This window comes from Epinephelus lanceolatus, chromosome 23 (assembly GCF_041903045.1).
Source record: "Epinephelus lanceolatus isolate andai-2023 chromosome 23, ASM4190304v1, whole genome shotgun sequence".
Taxonomy (NCBI): Eukaryota; Metazoa; Chordata; class Actinopteri; order Perciformes; family Serranidae; genus Epinephelus; species Epinephelus lanceolatus.
In genome coordinates, this window is record NC_135756.1 from 11,096,347 (window position 1) to 11,116,454 (window position 20,108).

General features: G+C 43.1%; 1 protein-coding gene across 11 annotated transcripts in view; it reads left to right on the forward strand.

Moving 5' to 3' along the window:
* Positions 1-20,108, forward strand: part of magi2a (membrane associated guanylate kinase, WW and PDZ domain containing 2a) — a 403,568-nt gene that overhangs the window by 347,829 nt on the left and 35,631 nt on the right. For 10 of the 11 annotated variants that reach the window (XR_013490407.1, XM_033614587.2, XM_033614582.2 and 7 more), the window contains 2 exons: positions 5,753-5,784; positions 14,139-14,346. The exons of the other annotated variant lie outside the window; for it this stretch is intronic. Coding sequence is in view for 9 of the 10 variants with exons in the window: in XM_033614587.2 (XP_033470478.1) it covers positions 5,753-5,784; positions 14,139-14,346 (240 nt within the window). In the remaining variant the exon portion in view is untranslated. The remainder of the gene's footprint in view (positions 1-5,752; positions 5,785-14,138; positions 14,347-20,108) is intronic. 11 annotated transcript variants of the gene reach the window in all.

The following is a 20,108-nucleotide window of genomic DNA, read 5'->3' on the forward strand; positions in this document are numbered from 1 at the left end:
TGCAGATGATTTTGTTTTGCACACAGCCACAATTACGCCAGTTCTCGAGGACATTGGGGCGAACACGGGACGGGCATCTGAATAGAGGTGGATAGAATCGGTTTTCTGCTGCGGATGTTAAGTGAAGCTGCCAGCCTCCCTCATCAAATGGAGATACATATTCATAGAGGGCTGGAAGATTCACGCACGCTGCCATCAGCTCTAGTGTTATCATAGTCTCATTTGAATAATTGAAGGGCCAGTATCGGCCTCTCGTTGAAATTAAAGAGATCTGTGTTTTTGTATGGGTGAACAAAAGTAGCCTTATGTGTGTGAAACAGTTGGATGTGTGTGGGTTCTTTTCTGCACCCTCGGAGCAGAAAGGCTCTCTGGAAACACTTCCTAGTTCAGAACTCTTTAATTGGAGTTTTGGGATGAAATTGAAAAAGAGGCGCGACCTCAGCCAGTCCTATTCATCATTACCTGCCAGGGCTGAGGTAGAGGGTGAAACACGAGAACACGTACACAATCACATACTTTTCCACTGTGGATCTTGAATAAGCGAGATATTCTGGGCATAGGCGCAGATTTTCATCGTGTTTCCACAAATCAGCACTTATTTTAGTGAGAAATCTTAATTTTTTAAATGGTTCTCCTCTCATTCCCACAATCTCCTCCCACAAAAATAGTGCATCTAATCAACGGGCACTGGTAGTGAGTTGAGGTGACAAAATTTAAAATTAAATAAAAGTTTGTGTGCAAATACAGTTTATCTCTGTGTATTATATTGATGCCAAATTGACAAGTACACTGTCGACATATGATGCATTTTATCTTGTGTTTCTAGAGTTATGTGTTTGTGTGAACATGTAAGAAATTGCTAATATGTCATATTTCTTAAAGGGAGTTTGGTGTAATATTTTCCACCAGGAACAGGATGGGCAATAGTCTCAAGAGGAATCTAGTTTTAGTCTTGCAAACAGCGACCCTGCAAGATCCCCAGTCTGTGCAAAATCTTTTAGTGTGCGACTAAAAACTCAGATTGTCTTCAGATGTGAGAGGGTGTCAGAGTTATGTCTTTTTTCCCAATAGTATCCTTATTGATTTTAACAACAATAAACAAAAACATACACATACACTCATCCAATATGTGTATATGTACATCCACAAACACGCAAAAGAAAATCCACCCCTCCCCCTCACCCCAAAAGTATGAATTTAAAGAAATAAAAATAGATAAAATAAAAAGAATAATAAGTGAATGAATGAGAGAGGAAATAAATAAATAAATAAAAATAAGAGGCAAAAGAAAATCATTAATTACAGGTTGAGGATGGTGTTAGTGCAATGCAATACACTTCAGTTTAAGTACATGTTATATTAATGTACAAATTTTGCTAATAATTAACAGACTATAGTCTACACACATTGTTTTTAAGTACAGTGAATTTCCGGCACAGAGCTTTTATTTTGAAGTGCAGTTTCGGGCTGTAGAGTGAGTGACTAACAGACAGCTGCTTACGGAGACAGCAAACTAGCTGAACAACATGGCCAAATGCAATGTGTGTGTTCAGCTCTCAGTACGTCAAAAGTCAAAGTCAAAGTCCCACTGATTGTCACACACCTGAGTGTGTGAAATTTGTTCTCCGCCTTTGACCCGTCCCCTGAGAGAGCGGTGAGCAGCAGCAGTGCCGCACTCGGGAATCATGTGGTGATATAACCCCCCAATTCCAGCCCCTGATGCTGAGTGCCGTTTCATGTTCGATATCAGCCGTTTCAGAAGTTGTGTGAAGTTGCTGTTCGAAAACTCAAGATTTCCTTATTTTGCTACTTCAAAATAAATGTTTGTACGTAACAAAATAACAGGGGACTTTTATTGTGAAGAATCTGCAGGAAATGAAATGTGTTTATTACTGAATTAGCGAAACTTGGTGGTAGCCGCTTTTCTTCAATTAAGACAAGTGTAATGATACGACAGGGAGGAAGAGTAAAGCAGAGACAGCCACAGTGAGATGTTGATGAAGAGCTACAGACAACAGGCTCTTACTGCACCTCTGCCAACAGCTCACCTCCAACAGGTAAACTTCTTTTACCTGCTGCCCTGCTGGAGAGAAACACATGCAGCAAAAATAACAGGGGACTTTAGTCATGGATCAGCACTCAAGACAAGCCATCATAAGTTCAAGACACACCTTGAAGAAGGTGTTGCAATGCAAACCAAACCAAGCCAAGCCAAGCCAGCCCATGACTGTCGAAAAGGGGTGTATGGACAGCTACTAGCTCAAAGACATGGCCAAACACAAGTATGATTCTGAATATATTAAACTGTGTGGACCTTGAAATAATATTTACGGAGACAGTTGGACCCTTTGTTCGAGAGTATGGTCAGCAAAAATCTCTGCCTATAGATCAAGGAGTTGGCTAACACGTTTGTTACTTCAGACAACACTTAGCCTAATGATACCTGGCAGTTGGTTTTGGAAATGTCTAACGCGCAAGTTAAGTCAGCAAGTGCTAGCGGTTTGCTCATCAGCAAATACCTGGGAAGTGCATTTGTTCTAAACTACTGAAATGAAGTCATGGAAATGGGGTAAAATGTGGAAAAGTTTTAAGACTGTGGTGGTAAAGAATGTGTGGGAACATATATACTCGTCTAGCATGCATCAGAAAACAGTGACACTTACAGAGGAGCGTGACACCAGCTAGCTCAGAAGCTAAGTGCTAGATTGACACTGCAGGGTTCATGTGGTGTAACTCTGTGTAGCCGAGCTGACAGGTCTGGTTAGCAGTCAGTCTAAAGGCCTCTCAGCACCGCGGACAGCTCCTTTCACTCCATCTCTCTGTCTCTCAGTCCTTCTCTCGGCCTCTCGCTCCTTCTCTACTTTTAGCCACGGGGCACTTTGACACCCACGTCCAACTAAATGTCTGGCACGCCTGAGTTAACAGCAACTCTACCCTGGGGAACACCTCGGTCAGTGATGCCTGGTAGTGCCCCTCCTCTCTGTCTGTCCAGCTCAGCTCAGGTCCCGTCACCCACACCGAGAACTGCTCTGTTGTTGCGTCCTTCACACCGACTTAGATGTAGGTACGCAGGACAGAAAGCTTTTCATTGATTGACCTTCTCCATCCCTCGCTGCTGTCATTCTTTTCAAAAAACATCCTTTGAATTTTAGATAAGCTGTTGTACGAATATAAATATGAATTTTATTTTGACTGATGGAAGCTGACAGTCTGAAAAAACACTGCTGAATGTCTTTGTGTCTCTTTTGTTAATTTCCGTGTTGTCACCATTCCACCGGCGGCTCGGTGAGACAAATGTTTTTACTGTGCGATTGGAGTCTCGCCAGGCCAACACTGGGAAGGCTGGCGCATAATTCGAGCAGTCACCCCATAATTCGATCCCTCCATTTGCATACGCTTGTAGCGTCCCAGTGGGAAGACGGTGGCAGCACTTGAAAGACAGGAAGAGGAGAAATTGAATCAGGAAGATGGAGTGTGCACCTTGTTTTTTTCATGCTCCTGTGAATTAGACTATAGTAACAGCGCTGGGGCATATGTTTCATTATTCTGTGAGCATGTTGTGCTTTTCACTGATTGTTACCTTTCATCATCTGAGATAGATTTCTGGGTGTTGTGTTTGAACAATGCCGTGAACAGCACAGACGCGGCGTCCCTTGTTAAAGGTCAAAGCCAGATGAATGGGAAAGTCAAAGGAAAACGTGTGCCCTTTACCTCGCTGCGCTGTATTACAAACTGAAACCAGTTCATTGTGAGGTGTAATCATTCTGAACCTACTTACGTGAAAGCTTTTCAACTGCCTTTTCATCACCACTGCCGAGGCCCCTGACAGATCAATGAGAGATTCACAAATACCTCTTGTGGTAACAGTGAGAGGGGAAAACAGTCCTAACAGGAGCTGATGTGTGATGACGAGATGGAAGGTCTCAAGGTGCTCACAGGAGATGTGAGGTGTCATAAGGACACAAAAGACGGATGTGGTGCCTACATTTACATTTACATGCACACCAATGTGCCACTGTTATTCTGAATGAAGCATAGGATATGCTGGTGTTTGATCAGGTTTTAGGAGTGTTCTTTAGACGTGTACAACACATTCAGAATGTGCATCTCAGTTGGGGTTCTTAACACCGTTTGTGACCCACAGCCTCTTGCTTGATTGATACCCAAATTTTCATATGCTGTGTTGCCAGTTGAGTGGTGAGGCGGGTGGGGGAAACAGGGGTTGGTAACAGAACAGGGTTTTTCAAGTAACCAGTCAGTAGGTTACATCCCTTTGTGTATACTTGTGTATAAGGGGGGCTTGCCTGTAGCTACCTCTGTGTGATGGCTTCCTTGCTCACTGCCAGAAGTACTTTGTAAAGGTATTTGTCCTGAGTCATGTGAGGGCAGAATGGAGCATCAGTGGTTTGATGCGGCTTCTGCAGTGATGCAGGCACTGCACCAGACCATCGTGGTGAAGAGGGAGCTGAGCCAGAAAGTGAAACTTTCAATTTACTGGTCCATCAACGTCCCGACCCTCACCTATGGTCACGAGCTCTGGGTAGTGACCGAAAGAATGAGATCCCTGGCTGGGCTCAGCCTTAGGGGGCGATCACACAGAAATGAGATGCCAGAAACACGGACGCTTCAAAGACGCTTGAAACACTGGAAGCACTTAATCAATGCGCACTAGCTACTGGCATCTGACGCTCAAAAAGTTGAAAATATTTTAACTTTTCACTGTCTAAAAAGAAGTGTCTACAAAAACGCGCATCTAAAAAGACGCTTGAACACCGGTCAGACGCACCGTATCATAGGAAAACAATGGTTTTACTGGCATGGCATTTCATCTCGGTGTGATCACTCCCTTAGAGATAGGGTGAGGAGCTCGGACATCCGGAGGGAGCTTGGAGTAGAGCCGCTGCTCCTTTGCCTCGAAAGGGGTCAGTTGAGGTAGTTCGGGCCTCTGATCAGGATCCTCCTGGGCGCCTCCTGTTAGAGGTGCTCTGGGCACATCCAACTGATGGCCCCGGGGCAGACCCAGAACACACTGGAGGGTTTCATATCTCATCTGGTCTGGGAACGCCTTGGGGTCCCCCAGTACCTTAATAAATTCGTGGAGCACTTGTTTCAAGGGTCAATATTATTTCACTTAGTGTTTGTTTCTTGTTTCTACTACTCTGCTAGTGGCCAAAAAATCTGTTAATTCGGGTTTTATCTTTCTTTCATGATATATAAACAGTTTTCTCAATGCAGAACATGTCAGATCTCCTAAAACCCCCAAACAGATCATAAATCCACACACTAATAATCCTAATCACTGCTGGAAAAGATGAATTCATCGCTTCCTTTATTGGCTAATATCATTTTCCCCAGCTGTCGATCGCTATCTGTCATGTTTACTCACGTCCATCATTTCTGTATCAAGACATCTCATATTGTGTTCAACATGCTTCTCGGCTCTTTTTTAATCTCTCTGTCTTTACAATAAGATATTTATTTGCCATCTTGTGCTCTGTGCTTTTATCTCCTTTGAGTCAGTTTTGCTTTTCTTTGTCCTTCCTACCATTCCCAAAAACTGTTTTCATGTCACGCTCTTATTTTTCATTTGCTTTATCTGTAATTCAGTGTTTTTATTCATTTTGTGTTCCTCATAAACCCCCCCCCCCCCCCCGGATTTGGCTTCCACAGCTGAAATTAAACCTCACATCTCATGATCTGTTTCTACCATCTTTTTCAGTCTAAAGCATTTTTTGTTCTCTCAACATTGCAGGTCACTATTCACCCTGGAAGACCCCTAAGCAGGTAACATCCACCAGCCTCCAAAACTCAGACTGTCCCCCCATTTCTGCTTTTTAATCAGTAGATTGTCACTTTAGCACCAATGGCTGCCGTGTGAATAGTGTATGTGCTAATCCAAATGACTTTAATCTTTTATTTTACTCGTTTGTAAGATCTACAAATGACTTTTCAACCCCTCCCCTCGCCGTACTAACTACTGATGATTCACTACATGTTTGTGGCTTGTATAACAGCTGGCCCTTGATATTCAGCCCTTCTTTATTGTCACAGGGTGAGGAAAGGTCAAGTGGGCCACTCATAACATCACTCATCTCTTGATCCTGCAAGTCAGAGCTAATTCATAACCTGACTCAGTGCCATCAGGGTTATCCACACTGAGGGCATTTGAATTATGCTGCAGCTACAGTGTTGCTGTTCAGACTGCTTTAGCATGGCCCACACTCATTTTCATCCTTTCTCCATCTTCTTTTTACAATAATTTTGCAATTTTTTAAAAGCTTTTGTTGCACTTTTGTACCACCATGCATTTGCTCCCTGCTCATTTATCTTTCAGCTTGTCTTTATTTCCTTTTGTCACATTAAAGGTCCAGTGAGTAAGATTTAGGGGGATTTAGTGGCATGTAGCAGCAACCATCCTCTCCAAAACAAACAGACCTGGTGATTTAAACTGGTAAAAACAAGGAAAAAGCAGTTTCACGTTACAAATCTGTGTTTCGCCAATACTGATTGGCATGTCTGAGACGAGCCGCTAGCCCAGTAACTGCTTATCTGTGCTGACCTTTTTTCTCTGATAACTTAAGATCCAGGTGTTCAGGAGGTTTTACCACGAGCCAAATTATCTGCAGAGGTCTCTTCCTCTCCAAAACAAACAGACCTGATGGCATACACTGGCAAAACCACTGAATAAAACAGCTTCATCTTAAAAAAATTGGTGTTTGAGGTGCTCAATAGCTCAATGGGTAGAGGGGTCCCAATTAAAAGGGCAATGTCCTTGTGGCAGCGGCTGCAGCACAGGTTCGATTCCAGCCTGTGGCCCTTTGCTACATGTCATCCCTTCTGTCTCTCCCCTTTCACGCTTCATGCTTGTTAAATAAAGGCATAAAAGTCAGAAGATAATTAACAAAAATAATAATAAGGTGTTTTTCAGTCATGGAGGGGCTGCTTACTATGGTGGCTGATGCAACAATGCAAATGCCCCTATCTAGAGCCAGTGTTTGATTTGTCTGTTCTGAGCTACTGTAGAAACACGGCAGTGCAACATGGCGATCTCCATAAATAAGGACCTGGGGCTGGTTGCATAAAGCACCTTCAGTTAAGATTTTCCGTAAAATCTGATTTAAAGTTTCCTTTAAATAAAATCTGTTGCTGTTAACCACCTGGAAAACGTGAGGTCAGGTGCTGGGCGCTGCTCTTGTGCCTTTTTTGTGCCAGCTTTCAAGAGCGCGGCAGCAGGTTGCGTCTGAGGTTGCGTAGCATCCTTAACCAGCACCATATAGCCTATTTACCTGACATCCTGAGTGCAGAGCTGATCTTCCAGGCGCTGTTTATATGTGTGTAGGCCTATCGTCTGTGGGACAGATGTAAAGCTTTGGGTAGCCCTGCACTAAGGGGGCGATCACACAGAAATGAGACGCTAGAGACACGGATGCTTCAAAGACTCTTGAAACACTGGAAGTGCTTATTCAATGCGTGCTAGCTACTGGTGTCTGACGCTCAAAAAGTTATAAATATTTTAACTTTTCACTGTCTATGTGCGTCTAAAAATGAAGAAAGTAGCGTCTACAAAAACATGTGTCTAAAAAGATGCCAGAAAAACGGCCATCTAAAAAGACGCTTGAACACCGGTCAGACGCGCCGTATCATAGGAAAACAATGGTTTTACTGGCGTCGCGTTTCAAGCGTTTCATCTCGGTGTGATCGCTCCCTAACATGATCAACTTATCCATATTTATCAGACTGATTTTTTTTTATTTTTCTGCGACTAAACGACCAATGAAATCTTTCCGACTAATGACCTTCCTGGTCAACTAGCGTTTCGTCGACTGTTAGGGGGCAGCCTGAATGGTCACCCATGTCGTTCATGGCTAATGACACCATTCAGAAATTCTGCCAACAGATCTTGGGCAACTGGTCTTAATATCCAAACTGTATTAGTGTAACAATTGCAGGGGGTATTTACCTCTATTTTACTCAGTGTTTTTATTCACTTGTCTTTTCACTAGATATTCACTGAAGGTTATTTGCTGCATAGACTGACCATTTAATCAAAAGGATATGTCATGTTTGTTATAATTGGAAAAACCCCAATAAATTATTATTTAAGAAACTAAATTGATCAGATGCATGTGTGACCTTAAATCAAAATTAATTAAATGTAATATTTAGTGATAACTGCAAGGCTATCACAAGAAACAGTAAAATGTTACAGCTATAAAATCTCTTTCAGTGCAGTAAATGCCTTAACGTCTTCCCTTGACTAAGGATACCTTTTAAGAGACTCTGTGCCAACACCCTTAAGTACTTTAATCTAAGCTAAGGAAAAACTAAACCTTAAGTGTCATACTTAAGGAGCAAACTTAAGGTGCTTTGTACAGCCGGCCCCTGCTCCCTATGTGGATATAAACAGCTCATTCTAAGGTAACGAAAACACAAAGATTCTGATTTTCAGGTGATTACACTAAAGAAAACATCCTTATATTCCATTTCTGCATATATATCACCCTGAATCCTTCACACTGGACCTTTAAGCATATGTAGTATCTCTGCAAACTCACATTCGACCTCTCCTCCCGCTGCCTCCGCCGCCATAAATACTCCACTATCATCTGCTGTCCCTGAGCACATGAAAACTCCATACACCAAGCACCCCCTTTTAGATCAGATTCACTTTGTCTTTATGTGTATTTGTCACACTCACATGCCTGCACACGGGCCTTTCCACCCATCTTTCTTTGTTTCTCTTTGTGCGACTATGTGTGTAATCCATTTCATGCCTGGACGTCCTCCCAGCGCTGCTCTGACCAGCACCTGACCCCGGCTCATGTTGTCATCATTCCAGATCAACACAGGAAGCCTGCTTTGTGCGGCTCCGTCGACACTTGTCCCCTGAAATTGGCCTCATTGTTTGTCATTTCTGCTCCCTCTCGATTTAATCAATCTCCGCCATTTCTGTCAGAATAATTGTAATTCTCAGCTCTGAGGGGGAAAAAAAGCCTTGAACGTCACAAACTAGCAGACGCCATGCAGAGTTTCTCTCCCTTGTCTTGTCTGCTCACATCTCACTCTCTCTTTACCCCCCAGTGTTCATTTGTTGGCTGCCCCACCCTGCTCTGCCCCTCTCCCCCAGCTGCTGAGCCCCCCACACACCAGAGTTCAGCCTCAGTTTAATTGGGTATCATTTGTTGCAGGAAGACTTGTGCAGCACTGAGAATGAAATATGGAGGAATTTGACTAATAAGGGAAGAACGGGGAGTCGCCTAATTGTCATATCGACCTACAGTCAAGCTCAGCCCGCAGCTCCCGAGAGTTTCATTTGCAAATGAGCTTATCGAGATTTGTCTGTCAAATCTTGCCAATACTGTACGTAACAGCTACTTAATGTTGGAGCACATTACTCAATGATGTTGTCTCATAAAGAAGACCTGCCTGCAGTGTCCTCTATTCATCTGACCAACTAGATTATAGGCACAGTGTGCTTGCTTGAACAGTCTTAATCAAACAGACAGAGGGGGACGGAGGGAAAGGGAAAGAGAAATCAGGATGCAGCAGTCTAATCCGAGCCTTAACAAGGTCTCCAGTCTCAGCAGCCTGCCCCATGCAGACGTGCTTCACATCAATAGCAGACACCAATGAAACCACAAAGAGTGGAAACACTTTTGATTCCGTCCCAGTGCTTTTATGAAGCTGATATTTATTCTCGGTACATCTCGAACCAGATGCCCTGTAATTCTCAATATTAAAGCGTGCCATATGCAGCCAGTCTCACCGTCTCAGTTTCAAAAAGCCTGTTGCTCCCTGCGGATCCGTCTCTCACTCTTTCTGACATGTCAACATGTCATCTTGGCTATCTGCTTAGTGTCACGCTGTGACTCAAGCGGCCTGACTTATCTGACACATCAAGGCTGACACTGTGACTGACTGGTGTTGTCAAAACTGCCGGTGTCACCTCAAACACTTGACAGTACATTTCCAGATTTGTTTTATCCACATTTTGGATGTAAATTGGGGATAATATAGAAAGTACTGCCTTAACCGCAGTCTGTAGTCCCGACTGCGACCAAGAGGGTTGACACTGTGACCTCTTTCTGCAGCCCATTCGCCAGAAGAATATGTTGGCATTGTGTGTTTCTGCAAACCACAAATAAGTTACATTTATGCATTTCATACTCATCATATTAAGGATTTTAAAGTGACGTAATAATTGTAAGTCAGAGCCGGAGGGAAGTTAGATGGCATGTCACCTAGGCCAGATGCTTACCAAGCTGCAGACCACTGAAGGCCGCTGTTAGAGGCCAATAATCAACAAAAGCAAGGAACCTGGTGGTGTGTTTTCGTCAGCTTTTTAAGTACAAAAAGCAGTTGTTTTCTAAGCAAGATATTGCTGCTTTCTCTGCTGGGATAGTGGCACTAAAAGCACTTGTAAATTTATCAAGACAAAGCTGCCTTTCCGGGGTCTGCCCATTGGTCCGACATCCCATTGTTCCGACCATATTAAACCCATTGTTCCGAAGTCCCGTTGTTCCGAAATCATCATGATGCCCTGTGGTTAAGGTCTGGTTAGGTTTAGGCACAAAAACCACTTGGTTAGGGTCAGGAAAAGATCATGGTGTGGGTTAAAATGAAAAAGAAAGTGGCAAACACATAAGCCGTGAGCCTGCTTCGCCTCAAGCCTTTCCCAGCTGACCCAGAGCCGGTCGCAGCGCACCATCAAGGCAGAAATACGCCCACCGGGAGCCGTTCAGCACCACGGAGAGCTCCCCACACAACCCCGACCCCAGAGTTAATAACAGGAGGTTATAGTGTTTCACTCTCTTCTCTCTATGGCACTTGTATCTCGACCAGTAGCCTACTTTTGTTGCGTTGCTGATCCTCTGTGGTACACAAATACAGTATAGCCTAGTATAATCACGTATCGGAACAATGGGACATCAGACTAATGAGAGGTTGGAACAGTGAGAGGTCGAAACAATGCTATGGCACCTGCTTTTCCTGCCTTGATAGTGGCAAAAAAAATCTGTTGTTTTTTGCTAAAATTTTCCAGCTGGTATAGTAGTACAAAAAGTGATTGGTTTTTTACCAAGGCATCACTGCATTTCCTGCCAGGATGGTGCCATCAGAAGCAAGTATTTTAAGCCATAATGTGTCTCCAGCAGCTTAACGTAGGTGTTCTGTAGGGACCTAGTGGTGTGTTTTCATCTGCTTTTTTGGCATGAATATCAGTTGTTTTTTATCAAGACATTACTGCTTTTCCGGCTGGTACAGTGGCACCAAAAGCAAGTATTTCAAGCCAAAACGTGTTTCCAGCAGCTTTTAGGCTCTTAACGTAGGTGTGTTTTCATCATTTTTTTAGGCACGAAAAGCAGTTCTTATTTCATCAAGACATCGCTGCTTTTCCTGCCAGGCTAGTGCCTAACCGTAACCAAGTGGCTTCTGTGCCTAAACCTAACCAAACGTTATACACTGCATTTGAGAAACATAAAGTTTCAACGTATCCGCTACATGAGAACATGCAAATTTAACGCATCCGTGGTTTGCAGTCGCATACAATGCCAACATTTTTCTGGTAGTCGAGTACATCATCGGTGCCCCTGCTGGCACTTGAAGCCCTACACACAGCGCTTGATGCGCATGTACGTAGCGGTGTAAAACTTTACGAAACAATCCATTTTGCTGATTAAGTGTTTCAAAAATGAAGCATTCTGTAGTTGGTTATTTTAAAAGCCAATTGAAAAGAGAGAGGAGGAGGCTGGTGTGGAGGGAGAGGTGAGAGGTTCAGACTGAGCCAGTGAAGAAGAAAAAGTACCACTTTCAGGCACAATGGCCAACACATTACTCATGGCTGCAGCACAAGGGTAAAGCTATACTGTGTGTATTGTAGTCAATGTGGCACGTCCATTACAGGCAACTCTTAATTTGTTACCGGGTCAACACAGTTTAAGCTTGAGTTACGAGTCGCCGTCAATCTTTAAATCAATGCAGAACTAAGGGATGCAAACTGTTTATCAGCCTGCATGGTCATTAATTAATACCAGGCTGTATCAAAAAAAGGGTGCAGCCAAATCATGTGTTGGTGTGACCAATCGAGTGGAAAAGTTAATCTGGAGCTCTGCCTTTAACAGAGTAGCCAATAGGATCATTAAAAAATGCAGCCATCCTCTCCCCTCCAAACCAGGGCCATATTTATCTGTTTATCACAGTCTTCTTTATGTTTCCTCTCCATACACACACACATCCCTGACACACACACTGAGATTTAAAAGACAAACAAAGGGTGGAATTGTTTTTGCTTGTTTCAACAACTAACCTCACAAACCGCCTGGCTTCCCGTCTGTCTAACATGACTTGATCGTTCGCTAAACCCCACTCCCAAACAGGCCATTGTCCAATCATAGCTTAGCAACTGTTACTAGGCACGGCAGACCTGTCAAGCTTTGGGTTTCTCCGAATTCAAAACAGAAGAGGGCGATAGAGCGATGCCTAAAGAGGGAATAGAAGTTAAAAAGCATTCTGGGGCAACACTGCCTTTTTTGAGGATAAGTTAAAGGAAGAACCCCAGGTTGATATCAGTATAGGTAAATATCTCCTCATAAGGTATATTTTAGACTCCAGGAAATCAAATGGTATATTTCTTAATCCTTACAAGGCCAGAAGCCCTGAGGTGTCCCTGGATGATTGGAGAGGAGTTCATGTTTATGCAAACAGTTCAACTCAGTACATAGAAAGTAAATAGGATAGTTATAGAAGCTGATATGAAATTGCTCCAGGATGACTTTTTCTTTAGCTTACTATCGCCCTCGTTCCCACATCAAAAAATATATGGGATTTTTCAGTTGACCTTTTGCTGGAGGCCACACTGTCACTAACTGCACTCCCTGAAGATATATGATCATATTTTTGGAAAAATGAACCAGTGATTGCAGAGAGAAGCAGACAGAGGGGTCTACAGTCTGTGTTTGAAGGATATATCCAGGATGTCAAACTGACTCAGCAGCAACAACAGGTTAAAAAGACAAAGATAGTTAGAAGCTAAAGCCGAACTATAGGCTACAGATCACAGTGTAAAAGTGAACCACCACATCACTGCTGATTGCCACACAAGACAATGAATATAAAGGGACACTTTGCTGATATTGAACCAGCTGTGTGGCATCACAGTGTGTGCAGATGAACTGCGTTTGCACACTGTGATGACACAGAGCTGGTTGAATATCAGCAAAGTTTCCCTGCTTCCCTTCACTGGTTCCTGTACAGCAGGGTTGGTCTTTGTTTCACTGTTATAATCATCAAAAAGCAAAAGCAGCATGTGTATACATTCAGTAGGCTATATCTTCAGTAGCTAGCTAGCTAACCCTACACTTTTCAGGGTTTGATTTTGGTTTTGGAACAGGGAAGAAACGTATATCTTTTTCCAAACTCTCCAGGTAACGAGTATCATTAATACACGACGTGCCCCAGCCACAACATTTAGCTCCAAATCCACAAAACCAGCCTGAAAATGAAGGAAATCTGAAATGACTGCATTAGAGTCAATGGAGCACAGCTGTGTTTTATTGAATTTATCGGTAATACTGTACTCAGGGTTTGTAAGAGCAATGCTGCTCCTCTGTTTCCATCTCTTATGGATCAGCAGTGGTGAGGATGGTGACTTTTAGCCTTGAAGCTTTAGCCTCTATTATTCAGCAGTTGACCATGTATGTAGCCCCATGTGCATATTTAAGGTCCTTTGACAGGCTTTTCATTTTTAAACTAATCCGCTGGACATAAAAAATTCAGCAGGAGACAGTTTTCAACCAGCTAGCTAATGGAATTTTAGCGGTAGCATTACCACTGGTAAAAGAGTTATTTCAACAAAATCCATGGTCATCAGCTAGAAATAAGAAGCTTGCATTCATTTCAAATATTACTGCGAATTTTAATGATTGTACTGTGACAAGTGTACTGTGTGAGAACTAAAGGCTTGACAGGAGTGACAGTAAGCTAACTGAGAGCGATGGGGATTAGCGAACAGTCAGAAGTCTTTAAAGCAAACTGCTTCAATTTTTCCTGTTGTTGTCATGGTTTCCGATTTAGCATCGAGTGTCACAAGTGGGAAAGGTGCCAGTGAAATATTGACCCCCTCATGCCGCTGTGCTTTACAGGTACTGGAGCAGTGGGAGTCCCAGCAGGGCCAGAGCAGCCCTGCTCAGACCAGCCTGTCCGCCCCCATTATCCCCCACAGCGCCCCCTTCCCAACACACCATCTCCACAGGGCCTCGGTCCCAGACTCAGCCTCCGAGGCCTTGGCCCTGGCTAAACCCGACCCCTATGACCTTTATGAGAAGTCCAGGGCTATCTATGACAGTAGGCGTAAGTACCAGAGCTGTTGCTGCAGGTGTAGCGCTGTGACAAACACTCCTCTCTTTAGCACTCAAGAAAGATGGAGTCCTCGTTGGAAGGTGGAGTCATGAAGATTCATCACTCTTTGTCTTTCTCTCACAAACACACACAGATTCCTTTTTAACTCTCTGAAGCTCCTCAGAAACTTTCAAAGCTTGTTTAAATGATCCGACCTTTTTCAAACTGAATTTTCAGCCCTCTGCTTCACACAGTCAGACGTTTCGTAGATATTCTCCCCTCACAGCGTCTGCAGCCACTAATTCCTCATATTATCTCATTTGATCCTTGCTCATTAAATGCCCACACAAGCCAACACACACACACACACACACACAGAACCTGCCAACAGCTCAGTCTTTTTACTCACTTTACATCCAGACTTTGACATGCTGCCAGCTCACATCATAAACGCAGATGTGTTCATGAATAAACACTCCACGCAGCAGCTGATCTTTTTGCGACATAATGCCTCGGTGCCAGCTATATTACCGTCCTCTGACTTGTAAAACGTGGAAGAAGTCATTTCTTGTTATGATATCGTCAGGATGTATCATAAAAACTCTAATGCCCTGTTGGACTTTTTGGCAGTAGCAACTAGTATATATGTTTTTATATGGGTGTGCGTGCGTGAGTGAGTGTGTGAAGTGCTGTAACAAGGATATAGGTAGATTTTTTTAACATTATTTAATGGTACAGACCAGGGACCGTATTCATAAACATTCTGAGAACACTCTCTGAGAGCTCCTACCTTAGCCTAAAAACTTTTAGTAAGGAGTCCTAGCTCAGGAGTGATTTAGGAAAGTTCTCGGAGCAACTCTGAGCAAGGAAGGGACAGAAACTTTTACCTTAGTGAGGAGGTCTGGTTGACACCTGTTACTAGGTCTTTTAGCAGATGTGATTGGTTGTCACAGACACGCCCTTTTGTGAGCTTCCGAGGTGTGGACACCTGTTAAGGTGATCACTCTGCTGATCAAAGTTTGAGGCAGACACAAGGCGGGGCATGAAGATGAGACACAAGGAGAAACGAAACAAGGAAATATGTCTTTAGATAAATGAGACTTTTTTTCCTCTGAAGCATCACGTGAAGCGACATCCATTTGTGATGACAACGGCAGCTGATTACAGCCAGGTCAAGTGATCGAGGATCGAGGAGTCGAGGAGGGATATTACGATGAACCCTTTCACCTTAGTGAGGAGGTGTGGTTGACCCTGTTGCTAGGTGTGACACAGTCTTTTAACAGATGTGATTGGTTGTCACAGACATGCCCTTTGTGAGCTTTCAAGGTGTGGACACCTGTTAGTGTGATCACTCTGCTGATCAAAGTTTGAGGCAGACACAACTTATCACTACTGGAGTGTTGCATCTTTCCAGTTTTCCAAATATGTTAGTGTTGTGACCATTTTGTTTGGAGCGTGATAGCGTTATTGGGTTGGGTGGGAAATGTGTGCATATCCCTAATGAGATCGACCACAAACATTATTCCTGCACGATCTGGGGCTGTATTCACAAACATTCTGAGAACACTCTCAGAGAGCTCCTAACTTAGCCTTCTAGTAAGGAGTCCGAGCTCAGGAGTGATTTAAGAAAGTTCTCAGAGCAACTCTGAGCAAGGAAGGGACAGAAACTCTGGGTTCATCCCAATGCCGAATCTCATATCCATGTTTCCCTTACTTGCGTCCCTTCCTTGCGTCTTAGCTCTGCCCTCGTAGGACACGGGGGGGATGCAAAGATGAGACGCGAGGATAGAAGAAACAAGGAAATATATCTTTAGATAAATGAGACGTTTTTCCTCTGAAGCAATGTCCGTTTGTGATGACAGTGGCAGCTGATTACAGCCAGGTCAAGTGATCGAGGATCGAGGAGTCGAGGAGGGATATTAGGATGAATTGGTGAGGAGGTGTGGTTGACCCTGTTGCTAGGTGTGACACAGTCTTTTAACAGATGTGATTGGTTGTCACAGACACGCCTTTTTTGTGAGCCTGCAAGGTGTGGACACCCAGTGGAAAGGAAATGAACTGCTGATGTCAAAGTGTTGTCATTGTTAGTGTGATCACGCTGCTGATGGAAGGTTGAGACAGACCCAAGTCATCACTGCTGCACTGTTGTATTTTTCCAGTTTTCCAGATATCTTAGTGTTGTGATTATTTTCTTTCTGGTGTTATAGCTTTTAGGTGGGAAATGTGTGTGTATCCCTAAAAAGCTCCACCACACATATTCTCCCTGCCGACGTCATCTATAGCGTTTCATTTACCCAGTGTCATCCAGAGTTTGGAGAACATTTCTCTGACCTGTTTGTGTTTCCACCATTTTCTCTTTCTCTTCTCTTAAAAGTCCTCGTCCAAGTCTGTGCTCTGTGAATAACTGTTATTTTAACAAAGCCCTGGTCTTAACTTTAAGGGGAAATGCTTCGAAGACATCATAATTCTTTTCTCAGAATTTCATCACTAGGAGCAACTCTTAGTACAAGGAAGCTTTGTGAATATGGCCCCAGGTCTGTTAATGGCAGCTATAAATATGATTAAAAATATGAATGTAATCTTGTTTGCATGTAGAGCGTGTCAGCACGAGGCTTGTAGATTTCTGTCGATTCCTTTGAGGTGGTCGTGACTGACATGAGATAGTAAAAGTTTTCACTGACAGGACTGGTGTTTGTTCTTATGTAAGGCACCTGTTATTCATGAGGACGTGGCTGTCAGAAAGTCTCCTCGTCAAACCTCTGAGTCTCTCTGAACCTCTCATCGTCTGTCTGTCTCTCTGTGGATACAGTGATCAGTGTAACGTTCACATCAGTGTCTTCCTTACAGCATATACATATATAGGGGTTGTGTGTGGTGATGTTCAGGAGGGAATAGGCAGACACAGATTTTGGGAATGCTCCGTTTGCTCCTCTTGCTGGTGAGGGTGAAGCAGGCTGGCAGCACCACAACCCCAAGCTGGCGGCCTCCTGGTGGAGCAGTGTGAGCAAACTCTACTAATGTTGGTACATTACACAATTTTCTGTCAGCCTTAACGGATTGTCAGCAAAACAAAACATTTCCTCACAAGCTGTAGAGGTAGATAGTTTTGGGTACTTTCCACTGAGGGAAGAGTCCCCATTAAAACTGTCCACAGTGTGGTTTATCCAGAGTAACGGAACAGAGATGTGTCTATTGTGGATGGCAGATTTTTCAGAGATAGATCCAAACTATCAGCTTGGCTGGACCCACAAGAGGTGAGTCAGAATAATATTTTTTGTTGAGGTGCACCAACCCTTTCAATGTTCCTTCATTATGCAGATAAAGGCACATGAGAGAGCTGGCATCAGTGTCGAGTCAGTCTTTTCATAACGTACCAACCCTGGTTAATGCAGCAGTTCAAAAAAGCACTTTGTTATTGTCTCCTTAGATTTCAGTCTGGATGTTTCTGTCCTTGTTGTTTCCTTTGCTCTTCAGTAACCTTGGAAACAGCTGTTTACAAACCAAACTCACCTTGAGGTCCATTTAGTGGCTGGAACTTTCCATCATATGTCGTAATCTTCATCAGCAAATGAAAATTATTCAGTCAGAGCACCACACATGAGATATGTTGAGAAAATACACATCTTACAATTTAGTTACAGTTACAATAGTTTGATGCTTTCAAAGCAAAATGTAATCTTTTCCTCATTACCTGGATGGTCATGTGTGTTTTTTTAAAGGGACAGTTCCAGAATCAAAAATACATATTTTTCCTCTTGTTTATCAGTCTAGATTGTTTTGGTGTGAGTTGTGAGTGTTGGAGATATCGACCGTAGAGATGTCTGCCCTTTCTCCAATATAATGGAACTAGATGACGATCATGGCGTCAATGACAGTGTTCAAGGAGCCAAACTTTGGTGTCATTCTATGTGAGTCAAAGAGGTAGGCACTGCATATCACACTTTAACTTATCATATCTATATTGTTTCAGCTTTGACTGAAAAATCCTTCCACCACATTAAAAAACACACATTACATGATGCTAACTGACATGTTTTAATCTAAATATGCACGTTTGTTTTCCTGTTATTGGTGTCCAAACAGATCATGGCTATATCCAGCGGCTGCATCTCAGCCTCTGCTGGATATAGCCATGATCTGTTTGGACACCAAAAGTCTGGCTCATTGGATATTGTCACTGTCACCATGACTATTCCTTTATAATTTCAGTGATGCTACTCAAAGCAGCAATGTCTCTTTCCAGAAATCATGACCCGGTTACTCAAGATAATCCGCAGACCTTGTTGTGAGCAGTTTCATGTAGGAACTTCTCGCTAACATTGCAGTTCAGCAAAGGAGGACGCCATTAATGTTTACACCTTGTGCTGTCACGAGCTTCTTGACCATGAGTAGATGCACACTTCCTTCTGCACTTTGATGCGGTTGGTGGGTGTAGTTTGGTAGTCTAGATTGTCAGTCTAGATTGTTTTGATGTGAGTTGCAGAGTGTTGGAGATATCGGCCGTAGAGATGTCTGCCTTCTCTCAAATATAATGGAACTAGATGACACTCAGCTTGTGGTGCTCAAAGCGCCAAAATATACATTTGAAAAACTCAACAGCAATGTCTCTTTCCAGAAATCATGACCTGGTTACTCAAGATAATCCACACACCTTGTTGTGAGCAGTTTCATGTAGGAACTATTTTTTTTCTACTGTACTACACCTGCCAACTATAACACCGCGCAGAAGGAAGCGTGCATCTACTCATGGACAAGAGGCTCATGACAGCTTGATGGTGTACTCCATGACTGAGCTGTAACGTTAGCTAGCTCAGTGGTGCTAAGTGAGCTAAAAGTAGATGCACACATCCTTCTGCATGGTAACCAGGTCATGATTTCTGGAAAGAGACATTGCTGTTGAGTTTTCAAATGTTTGGTTTTTTTTTTGGTTCTAAGTGTCATCTAGTTCCATTATATAGGAGAGAAAGCAGACATCTCTACGGCTGATATCTCCAACACTCTGCAACTCACACCAAAACAATCTAGACTGATAAACAGCACTACAGGGAGGGGAAATGTGTGCTTTTGATTTGGGAGTGAACTGTCCCTCTAAAGTGTGTAGTTCACCAGTTGACTGTGTGATCCTCTGATTGAATAATTGAACTAATAACTGTTTATATAAATGAAACAGCTGTGACGTCTGACCTTACATCTGGTGTGTGGTAGCTTGAGTAGACCAAAACAGATTAATAAATGCACAAGCAGTGAGTGAGTCAGGAGTTTCTTCATTCGTATGCTTGCACCTGTCGCACATTAAGATTTGCAGGGATTTTATTTTAAGAAAAAAAAAGCAAATGAAACATCTGCAAATCTTGATTACTGAGCAAGCTACATCTAGTGATAAAAAATGACATGACATGATTGAAAGCTTATGAATGGCTATAAAACGGACCTTGAGGTGTGATTAATTTGTCAGTATTCGTTTTTTGCCTTTCAAAAGAATCGTCTTAAAGTCACTTTGACAAGATCTTTGACTGCAAAAAGTCTAAAATATCTGCATGCATACTCTCCCATGTTCATCAGCAGACCCAGCTAAATGTCTGTAAGAAGCACTATATATGGTTTCCGTGGAAACAGCTGTGTCACTCCTCCTGTCTGTCTGTCATGATTTTCTTTGTCCCCGCCGAGCCCAAGCCGAGCACTCAGTGTGATTAAAACAGTTACAATTGGAATCAATTTTTCATTTGCAGCCACTTGTCTGCGTTCGAGTTCATTCTGCTACTTTGCACATCACG